At 59.5% G+C, this 11,306-nt stretch overlaps 1 protein-coding gene across 1 annotated transcript; it reads right to left on the bottom strand.

Moving 5' to 3' along the window:
- Positions 1 to 75: 75 nt before the first annotated feature.
- JUND (JunD proto-oncogene, AP-1 transcription factor subunit) lies at positions 76 to 1,983 on the bottom strand. The gene has a single exon (XM_037003793.2). The coding sequence runs from the start codon at positions 1,827 to 1,829 to the stop codon at positions 786 to 788; it is 1,044 nt and encodes a 347-aa protein (XP_036859688.1). The 5' UTR covers positions 1,830 to 1,983; the 3' UTR covers positions 76 to 785.
- Between the last annotated feature and the right edge of the window lie 9,323 nt (positions 1,984 to 11,306).

The raw sequence follows: 11,306 nt of genomic DNA, 5'->3' as shown, positions 1-11,306 counted from the left end.
AGGGGCGGGGGTAAGGGAAAGGGCGGGGGCCCGGCCCAGCAGGCCCCGGCGAGGGAAGAAGGCAGAGAACCGAGCTGGCGTAACGAGACTTTACTGAAAACAGAAAACCGGGAGAACCAAGGATTACAAACAGGAATGTGGAGGGCTCGTAGCAAAACAAAACAACAAAATGGGGAGGGGCAGCGGTGTGGGCGAACGGGGTGGGGGGGTGGGGGTGGAGCGAGAGCTGGGAAAGGGGAGAAGGGAGTTTTTCTTCCCATTTCTTTAAAAAACCAACACAAGGAAACACACACAGAACCGTTTGTTCCCGAGTAGAAACATAAATAGGGCAGAATCGAACACTCTTCTCTCTTCCAAAGGCAAAAAAAAAAAAAAAAAAAAAGGTAAAAAGAAACGCAGGGCTTGAGGCTGCGTCCCCTAGGAGCCCACTTCGGCGGCGGTGTGTACAAAAGGGGCGGCCGGGGCGCAGGGGTTTGTGCAACACTGGGTGGCCGCGCGCGGGGGACAGAGGCAGCGCGAGGGTGGGGGAGTCATGCGCTCGGCCCCCGGCAGCAGGGGGTCCAGCTTGTCGAGCCTGAGGCGCCCTCTTCGAGTCCAGGGCACCCTCGGCGAGGGGTGGTTCCTCAGGGGTTGCGCTCTCCAAATCCTGGTACCCTTGCAGGAGACGGGGGGGCCCCCGGGGCCGCCCCCTGGCCGAGTCCCAGGCGCCCCCACCCATCCCCACATACACACGCGCGAGCCCGCCCCTCGGAGAGGGGGGCCGCGCATGCGCCCCTCGGGCGGGCTCAGTACGCGGGCACCTGGTGCTGGGGCAGCAGCTGGCAGCCACTGTTGACGTGGCTGAGGACCTTCTGCTTGAGCTGCGCCACCTGCTCGCGCAGTAGGCTCGCGGTGGACGCCAGCTCCGTGTTCTGGCTTTTGAGCGTCTTCACTTTCTCCTCGAGGCGCGAGATGCGCTCCAGCTTGCGCTTGCGGCACTTGGAGGCAGCGATGCGGTTGCGCAGCCGCTTGCGTTCCGCCTTAATACGCTCCTGTGTGTCCATGTCGATGGGCGACAGCGGCGGGCTCTCGCCGAAGCTCGGCACGTCGGGCACCGTCTGTGGTTCATCCTTAAGCGCGGATAGGCGCGGCGGCCCTAGCGCGCCTGGAGGCGGTGGCGGGAAGGGCACCGGCTCCGCGGCGAAGGCGACCGTCGCAGAGCCCCCCGCACCCCCGGTGCCGCCGGCGTAGCTGCTCAGGTTAGCATAGACGGGCGCCTCGGGCGTGACTGCCGCCGGGGCCAGCTCGCCTGGAGGCGCGGTGCCCGCAGCCGTGCCGGAAGGTCCCGCGGCGGCGGCGGCAGCGGCGGAGGCCGCGCCCGCGCCCAGCTGGTTTTGCTTGTGCAAGTCCTCCAGGGCCTTAACGAAGCCCTCGGCAAACTCCTGCTCCTCACTAGCCGCCACCTTTGGGTAGAGGAACTGCGTGCTCGTCGGCGTGGTGGTGACCAGCCCGTTGGACTGGATGATGAGGCGCTCGAGTTCTGGCGAGGCGAGCTTGAGCAGCCCTAGGTCCGGCGAGGCGAGCAGGCCATCGGGGGGCGCCGCACCCGGGGCGCCGTCGGTGCGCAGGGGGCCCGGGGGCGGCGCGGCCGTAGGCTTGAGCGCTGCTGCCACCTGCTCGCTCAGGCTCAGCGTCAGTGCGTCCTTCTTCATCATGTTGCCGGCGGCCGCCGTCGGGGGCGCCCCGGGAAACAGGCGACCCGGGGATGCGAAGCTACCACCGCCGCCAGTGCCACTGCCGCCGCCGCCCAGGCCGCTCAGCGCCTCATCGCCGTAGAAGGGTGTTTCCATCCTCCGCCTCCCCCACCGCGCCGGCCCAGGGGGAGGGGGAGGAGTGGCCGCGGCCGCCCGGGGGGCCCGCGACCCCCCGTTCGCTCGGCCTTGCGCCCACCCCAACCCGCTGCACCCGACCCTCCGCTAGCGGCGGTTCCTGGGCTGCGAGATTCACGCGCTCTCTTATAGCTTCGGCTGGGCACGATGAGCTCACTGCCCCTGCTTACCATTGGGCACGGGTGACGTCGATCATTTGCATGGGGGGCGGGGCAAAAGCTACCGACACCCATCCGACTTCTGTTGCCCGGGTGACACGCGGTAAACGGGAAAACAGCGCGCTGGCTTGTGGGTTGACGTCATGGGGGCGGGCCGCACGCCCGGGCCTGGCCACCCCGCCCCGAGAGAGCTGTGTACAATCAAAGCCCCCAGCACCGCCTCCGCTTAGGCACGTCGTCCCTGGAGGCGTCCGTCCGCCCTGACGCCCCGCCTCGTGTCCGAACGTAGGGGCCCCGGCTGGGAGGGCGGGGGCGGTGCCGGCCTCCGGGGACCGGAGGGGGATGGGGCCCTGAGTAGATAAATAACTCCCTGGCGCCTCCCGTTCCACTACGCCTACAGTGCCTCCCCAAAGCTCTTTGCTGGGCGGGCCTTGTGCAGACTGGAGGCAGAAGACTGGTGGAGCGGTGTGCTGGGTGGCTCGCCTGGGCTATGGGCCTGCTACTCTTCCCACCTCACCCTAATCCTCGGTGGTGTGCTTTCCCCAGAAGGACGGGGGCTTGGAAAGGACGTCTGCCAGCAGTTGCTGGAAGCGATTTGACCGGATACTTTATTCTGGCTGGGATCTACAATGCGGATGACTTCCTGACTTTACAGACGGGAAACTGAGGCTCAACAGGACTGTGTCCAGATGTAAACTCTTATTGACCCTTAATACCCAGGTGTCCGTGCCCCTAGGCATGCTCCTGCGTTTTTATTTTGCGTCTGTCGGGCTGCTGTGCCTCCCCCGCAGCTGAGGGTGCTCTTCTAGGTCCCCACATTTTCCCCCTTAGCCTCCTGGCTGGGCTGTTAAGGCAGGAGTCTCCCCTGGTAATTATTACCTGCTTATTACTATCATCATTACTGTCAGGGCTTAATGGGCCACCATAAAGGCTGGCCGGGGATGGGAGAGGAGGGAGGGACCAACCTCCCCAGCACTCCCAAGGGATCCTTGGATGTCTGGGTCTAATGGACATCCCCTGCACACAGCCCCTGCATGGCCACCACCACACTCAGGATGGAGCCCACTCCTCAGCCAGATGGTGGAGGCCATAAACGCTGACTGACCCTCTCTGACCTTTCACCCCCACCCTTGCTGAATTTTGGCTTCTGAGGTTATTGCTGCCTCAGGGCCTTTGCATGTGCTATGTTGTCTGCCTGGTGCTCCTTTCCTCCAGTACAAAGATGCGTCTTCAGAGAGGCCTGTCCCACTCACTTTATTCCCGTGGTATCCTTGAAACCATCTATAAAGAAGGCATGGTCCCTAAGTCCCAGGAGAGCAGGGACCTTGTCTGTCCTGGGCCTGCTGTGTCCCAGCATACAGCACAGGTAACAGAGAGTGGGCACTCTCTGTTGAAGAAGAACGCTGCCCTGCCATGTTGTGGCAGTCTCTGGCATCAATTTGTCTGACTGGTCTGTGGGCGTAAGTACCCTGTCCTGGACCTTACTTCCTCACCTGGCCCTGCTGCTAACTGAGCTCTGGAGCAAGAAGGCCATGAGGGAGGCTGTCACCATGAGGAAGAGGCCTGGCCTGTGTCCTCCAGACCTGCCCCTGGGCAAATGGATCCCTGATAGAAGGGATGCAGCCCCCAGCCTATAGTCAGTCCTGCCTTGGGCCCTGGGCCTACCCAGTGGGGCTAGACTGGGGGAAATGCGGCCATGCAAGGCAGCAGGGGGAGTGGGCTGCCTAGGGAGGCTCCACCCTGACCTTGTACCTTGACCTTGATGGGTGCGGATGTGGTATGGTGAACTGTAGGCAGAGCCAGCCTGATCTGAAAGATTGACCTGCAGATAATTCTTGGGAAATGGAAAAACGGGGAGGCCAAGGCATATTACCTCTCTGAGTTTCAGTTTCTTCCTCATGAAAATCAAGTGAATAATCCTATCTACCTCATGGAATATTGTGATTTTCATTGGATTTGAAGAAGTTGTAAAGGCTCAATAAATGTTTTCTGTAATTGTTTTACTTTATTATCATTTGACTGAAGTTAATTGCTGTACTTTGGTCTGGAGTAGCCTCAGCCTGGAGCACCCTTCCTTGGGCTGCAAATTCCTATTCATCTTTCAAACCCCACTCCAATATTTCCTCCTCCCAGAAGCCTTCCTTAACTACAACCCCAGGGACTCCCCTAGACCCCTCCATCTGGCTGAGCCCCGTCCACCATATGTGCCTGGCTCTGTCTGCCCCAGATGGGGGAGGGGAGGGTCCTTGGGGTTGGCGGGACGATCTGTTTTGCCCTCTAAGTATGGGGACTTGCCTTTGGCAGACCCTGCCAATCCCACTTTCCTAGGCCTGGCCCCTTCAGGCTCCTCTGCTGTGCACTTGCTAGTCCCTCTTGATGAAATCTACATAAGGTAGAATATTACACACTGACCAAGTGCCCTTCTTTACCCTCTCCTCCCAGGCAGGGAGCCCTCTGGGATACCCCAATACTACCTCTCCATTTGAACCAAGCCTGAGCTCACAGAGTTGGGGGGTGCCTGTATCCAATTCTGTCCCCAACACTGGGGTTCCTCAGGCAGCTCAGAGAGGGTCCTAAGTCCATCAACAAGCCTCATGCAATGAATTAGGGATAACCCATTCATTCATTCATCCACATACTTTGAGCAAGTACTGTGAGCTGATAGAGACAAACATTCCCATTTTCCCAGCACAGAATCTGAAGGAGGAACCTGACAAGCAGGAGAATAAATGGTGCCCCCTCCATGGGTTGTGGAGAGAGGGTTGCTTTAGAGGGCAGGGGCAGGAGTTGATGTTGAATGAAGGAGGCCCTGGAGCAAATCGTGAGATAATATGAGAACAGAGCATCCCAGATAGTGGTAACAGCATGTGCAAAAGCCCTGTGGAGGAAGCCAACTGGCCACATGGACATGCAAGGCAGAGAGGCAGGTGGAGCTGGGTTGGGTGAGCCCAGGGAAGCAAAGCTGGCAGGGCCTCCACTAACACCCGGCTGGTATTTATTCCAAGGGCTGCATAAGTGGTGGTGGAAGATGGGAGTGAAGGAGGGGTAGGTAATAGGGCTTAGCCCTGGATTCTGCATTTTTGCCTTTATTCTCCCAGCACGTTGTCCTACTTCTCCTAGAGCATCGTCCAGAGAGGGCCCTCGATCTCCTGGGATCACACAGCCCAAGCCTGATAAGAAGTCAGCTGGTTCTCCACCCCACCCTGCTTTCCCAGCGGAGGCTGTGTCTGACCCACCCAACTCTTGCCTCCAGGTTCAAATCTACCCCGTTCTGGCCTCTCCCCAGCGGGAAGAGATGTGCTTTCTCCTTTAATTAAGGCAGGCTGCAACTCGGTTTAAAGTTTAGTCTTTATTTGAAAACCCAGACACTTAAAATCAACTTGATAAAACAGAAAGTCCAAAGAGAAAAAAGGAATTAAGAAGGAAGCATAAAGGGCTGAGACAGAGGGAGCCTCTGGGGGGTGACGTTGCTAGGGATGGTCCCCCTACTGGCACTCAGGACCCCACCGGGGTGGATGGGGCTTGTGCGGGGGACTGTCCCCGGGTGGCAGGACCGCGCTGGGCGGCCGGGGAAGGGGCGCCGACCTCGGTCTGGGGGCGTGTCTGGCCCTTGCGCATTCCTAAGGATCAGGTTACCGGCAAAGGCGGCAGTACCCGCCCCTCCCCTCCTGCGCTGCTTCCGCCCCAGCCTGGAGCGGGAACCGCAGCCACCTCCCCGGTCCAGTGCAGGTGTTTGGCCGTCGGCAGGGACCCAGGCCCTTCCCTCTGGGCTGGCACCCGCCCTTTCCAGTCTCACAGGACCAATTTACAGAGAAGGAAATTGGCGCGGCGTCAGCCCCCTTCAGCACTGATGGAACCAGATTGACACCTGGCAGAGCCCGCTTTACGACCGGTGGCCCTGTCTTTTACTCCCCGAGGCTGCACTGTCCCCAGCCCCCAGCAGGCCCGGAAGAGCTGCTCAGTCCAGTGCTTGTTGATTGATCGACTGTCCAAAGTGAGTTGGGCAGGGCTCCTGCGCAGGCAGAAAACAATTTCGCGTACCACCCTCCTCCACCCCGCAGGATGAGAAGGACCCCTGAGCTCATCCAGTGTACATTCAATGTGCACGTGCTGTGTATCCAGACCCAGATTACGCCCTTTCACAGGTAGACGTTGGAGGCAGAAGATGTTGAGTTCTTCACTAATTTCAGAAGTGTATTTGTATTGTTTTGTTTTTTTGCTTTTGGCCAGTCTCAAGCACCCTCATTCATCTCTTCTGTTGGGCACCTACTGTGTGCCCGGCCCTGTGTGCTGGGTGAGGGTTTTCTGCCATCATTTATCATGGACAGGAAACAACCGCCAAAATGAAGAAGCACGCTTCAGAGCGATATCACTATTTTTCTTTTAGTTTGCTCCCCTTTTCTGTGTTGGCTTCATTAAATATATTTCAAAAGGGAACCTCCATGTCACCACCAGGAATGGATAACTAGTTTCCCTTGCCATAAATACAAAAAAAAAAAACTGAAAAACGATTAAATTGGAGTGAAACCCAGGCATTTCCTTCCCAGGGACACTCTGGGCCAGGCCTGGACTGGGAATGTCCAAATGTTCAGAAAGCATTAAGCCAAGTCAAGAAGAGCACAGGAGGGGCCACAGGGACCCACTCGGTGTTCCTGTCCCTGGAGGCCCCAGCATACGGTCAGCCTCAGTAATGTGCCTCGTCTCTATATATCAACTATATATGGGCTTTTCCTGTTATCAGCCAGCATCCTCCCAAGGCTCTTTGAGGTACTGACCCATTTCTTGGGGGACAGACGGAAGTGGTGTGGCAGACAGCAGCCGGTTGGGGGTGGTACCCCAACTGAGCCTTCTCTGGGGAGGCTTCCGGGTATTGGTTCAGTTAAATGGAAGCTGTTGTTTCTGCTTAAAGACCCTGGGGCTGTCCCTACCCATGGTCCTGTGGCCTCTGACGTCCTTCCCAAGCTGCCTAGGGATTGGGGAGTAGCAGATGTGTGCATCAGTGAGTGAGTGAATAAGTAAATGAACAAATGAGTGAATAATATAATGGATGAGTTAGTGAAGTAATTAAGGAATAAGTGAATTGATGAATGTGGAGATGCATCCATGCTGCCAAGATGGGAAATCCAAGCTCTACAAGTTTCCATAAACCCCCACAGCTGCATCTCAAGGAGGGATGTCTGTTCCCATTTTTCAGATAGACAAACTGAGGCTCCAGTCAAAGTAGGGCTCCACGTGCTCCACATCTTTGGAGGGCGGATTGGAATCCAGGCGGCCTTGCTGGCAGCTGTGAGATGCAGGACAGGGAGGCTGGTACAGAGGCCTGCTGGATCTCAGACTTGAAGGGCTTTGTAGACCAGCACTTGGTGGGTGCCACGAAAAAGGATCTGGGCCCCAGTGTGGAGTAGATTGAATGGGGGTGAGGTAGGCAGCACGGGGAGCAGGGAGAAGGTGGCAGGCCTACCAGGGGTGGCAAGGCGCAGGCAGAGACTCAGTAGATTAGGAAGGGGCCCCGAGGAAGGAATAGGTTTGGGGGGCCCCAGGCAAATAAGGCACATAAACGCCAGGCCCTGCATGACGTGCGGCAGAGAGACCACCAACCCCCCTCTGAACCTGAGCTGCTCGCTCCCCAGAACTGCCACCCCTGCAGGCCTCCCCTCTCCTCCCCAGCCCCCTCTCACAGCCACGGCTCCCGGGAGGAAGTGGTGAGGATGCGAGGGAGGGCCTCTCATTCTCACTTCCCCTGGGGCAGGGCGGGGCCTGCCAGGTCCCTACCCCGCAGCGAGAATAGGGCCCCTACGCAAGGGTGGGGGCGGGGAGCCCGGGGAGCCCCAAGAGCTGGGGTTCGGCCCGGGCAGCGCGGCCCCTGGTTAGGTGACTTCTCTGTGCTTCCCTGGTTCTCATCTGAAAAATGGGGGGAAGAAATTCAAAGTTGAACAATGATTTCTTAATGAGAGGCCCCCCCCCGCGGGCCTGAGGAGCACCCCCACCCCATCCCGGGGTAGGGAGACCGAGCCGGACACGGACACGCCCAGCCCCGGAGGGGTCAGGGCCGGGCCGGAGGGAGGGATGCCGCAGTAAACATGGACTTGGGGTGGGGAGGAGGCACATTCCAGGCGGAGGGAAGGGATCCGGACAGGCCTGGAAGCTAGTTGGGGCCTCCCCCTTCGACTGGCGGGTGGGCCTGCCTAAGGCCGGGCCCAGGTCGGTCCCCCAGGCCTGGCCCTTCCGCTGGCGGGGGCTACAGAGGGAGGAAAGGGTCTCGAGGGCCTGCGCGCGAGTGGTGGCTGGTCAACCCCGCACAGCCGCCCGGGGCCGGTGGCGAGGGGGGCGGGGGGCGTCAGCTCAGACGTCAAAGCGAGGCGGGGCTGCGGAGCCGCGGACGCTCGGGCCGCGAGGCCCGTGGCCCACGCAGAGGTGGAGGCAGCGGGTGTGGTGGTGGGGAGGGAAACCGAGGCACGGAGAGCGGCGAGGCGTGGCTGGGCCTGAACCTGGGTCCCCGGGCTCCAGGCGCGCGCCCCCGGTCGCTCGCTCGCCGTCGCCCACGGCGCTGCATCCTCTAAGGCCGCTCGGTTGCGACGAAGTTGGACTTTCGGTTTGGTTGCCAGCACGTAGTAAAATACCTGTAACACCGTCCACATAGGCAGAGCGGTGTCCTGGCAAGTCGCCGCATCTATGTGGGCCTCAGTTTTCTCAGCCGGATGATGGGGAGAGAGCTGACATTTAGTGCAGATGCGGTGCTAGGCCTTGGGGACGCGGGGGCGGGGCGAGGGGCCCACTCGGAGGGTTGGGGGAGAGAACCGAGAGCCCAGAGATGACGTGGAGTACACCAGCGAGGCGGGATTCTACTCCCCGGCTGGTTCCCGGGCCCTCCCCCCCTCCTCCGCACCAATCCACCCCCTCTCGACCCTCTCTCCCTCCACTTCACCCCCCACCCCACTCATCTCTTCCCGCAGCCCCTCCCCTCCTTTCTCCTTTCCTTCCCCCAATTCGCCCGGCCCCGCAGCCCCGCGGGGCCGCTAATTAAATGCAGGGCTTGGGGGAGGGAGGGGCGGCACGCGGTTAACCCCTTCCTCGCCAAGCCCTTAAGGGCCGCCCAGCGCAGGGGCGTCTGCTGCGGAACCAACCACACACACCCCACCACCCCCGGCCTAGGCCCAAGACTTCAGGCCCTGGGACAGGCCCATTTGATGAATGGGTAGGTCGTGGTTAAAGGGCCGGTCCCATGGTTCCAGGCAAGGCCGGATTAATTACGTTCTCCTGATAGGAGCGGGGAAAGAGCAGAGAGCAAAGGGGGAGAGTGACTTCGAGATAAAGGAAGAAAGGCAGAGATGGAGGGAGTTGGAGCAGGCATGCGAGGGAGGAAAAGTCCAGTGGAGCGGCCCAGAGACAGCCAGACACCCAGGGGCCCTGGGGCAAAGGTCGCAGTGTGCTGATAGGGGGACCCACAAGCCACCTTGGGAGCTGGAGGTCCGCAGGACCCTGGCCTGGCTCACGCACGGCCCACTGACTCTTGACAGTTCCACCCTCCCCAGAATGCTGTGGGTCACCCCAAGTCCCCACCCGGTCCCTGCTCCTCTGGATCAAGCAGAGAGGACCCAGACACCAGCATTTCACTGCTTGGCTCCGCCTTTCCTCCCCTCTCCAACTACTGCCATTGTCAAGCTGGGTACCCTGAGGCTCTGAAAGGGGCCCACATTCTTGTGGGAACAACTGAAAAAATTACCTCAGAGAGTGACAAGAGCTATGAAGATATCTTTAGGGGGGCTTCATCTGCAGACCAAGGAGGCACCATGAATGAGCACAGGGAAGAGTGTTCCTTAAAGCTGGAATTGCATGTGCAAAGGCCCTGAGGTAGGGATACACAGTATGTCAGAGAAGCATCAAGGAAGAAGCCTAGAGTATGATAAGAAGAGAAATAGGGGAAAGTAGAGTGGGGGAAATCACGGGGGTTCCTAAGTCATTAGCAGCTGAGGTGGGGGTTATAGTCCTTGCCAGCCCAGGTTGAGCCCCTGACAACTCTCCCTGCCTCAGTGTCCCCACCGGTGCACATGCTCCCGAGGAGACAGGGGAGACTCAGGTGCCTTAGGACTGCCCGGAGTCACAGGAACCGGTCTTCTGCCCTCTGAGTACCACCTTGGCCTCCCCACACCTTCTGTGGCTCCCTGCTTCAGCCCACGGAGCTACCCAGCCCTTGCCCATGGTGTTCTCCCACCTGCAGTGCTCACTTCATAAGACAAGGCCTGGCCTCCTCCCAGGCAGAACCCAGAGAGACCCTCCCTACGCTGGCTCTCCAACCCCACCCAGCCCCTCTCTTGGCCCCCTCACCCCAGGTTTGACTGCAAACTTAGCAGGGAGGGGGGTGGCATCCCTCATGGGAAAGAGGGGCTCAAGGGAATAGGGAAAAGTGGGCACCCCTTGAATGTTGCCCGCAGCCCGGGTAAAAACAGCTGCCCCTTCTGCCCTGGCCCTCTGTGAGGAGGAGGCTGGGAAGGTGGCTGGGAGATGGGGGATGTGCCCAGAAGAGCATCTGGCAAGGCCCTTGTTGCCATGGTGATGCTGACTCAGAGGCAGAGGCAGGTAGCAGCATCTGGTACCCAGCAGTCCTGCCCCTGTGCTCACAGCACCCTGCCCAACCCCCTCCTTGCAGCCTCCACTCTGGAGGCATCTTCTGAGACTGGAGAAGGGGGTGGTGAGACCCAGGGGGCACCAGATAAGTTCCTCCACCAACCTCCATCCAACCATCTGCTGGAAGGTGGGCAATGCTGTTCTCATCACATTGATCTGGGTGCCAGGTTTTCCTCCCTCCTTTTACCCATCCCCTCAACATTTATGGAGCACCTAGTGTATGCTCATGCTATTCTCCCAGTAGTCCCCTGCTGGTTCATTCAGCAGGGTATCAGAGGTCTGGGCTAGGAGGATGTCGGGAAGGACAAGGTCTCTGCAGCCCCTTGTGCCCAGGCCTTGAGAGACTGAGGCCCCTGTTCTCCCTTCCGCTCCCAGTCTGTCTCCTTCTCTTCCTGTAACTTTCAGTCTTTCGGAGTACAGCCCAGTCCCTCCCCCACACTCCCCAGATCCCAAAGCAGCTGACCACCACCCTTTCCTCTTTCCCCATCACTTGTTCTACTCCAGCCACACCAACACTCAAGGACCACGATGCCCACTTTTCCCTATTCCCTTGAGCCCCTCTTTCCCATGAGTAAGCCACCCCCCTCCCTGCTAAGCTTGCAGTCAAACCTGGGGTGAGGGGACCAAGAGAGGGGCTGGGTGGGGTTGGAGAGCC

Source organism: Manis javanica, chromosome 13, assembly GCF_040802235.1.
Source record: "Manis javanica isolate MJ-LG chromosome 13, MJ_LKY, whole genome shotgun sequence".
NCBI lineage: Eukaryota > Metazoa > Chordata > Mammalia > Pholidota > Manidae > Manis > Manis javanica.
The sequence above is the reverse complement of the archived record's forward strand: the minus strand, read 5'-3'. Positions and strand labels throughout refer to the sequence as shown.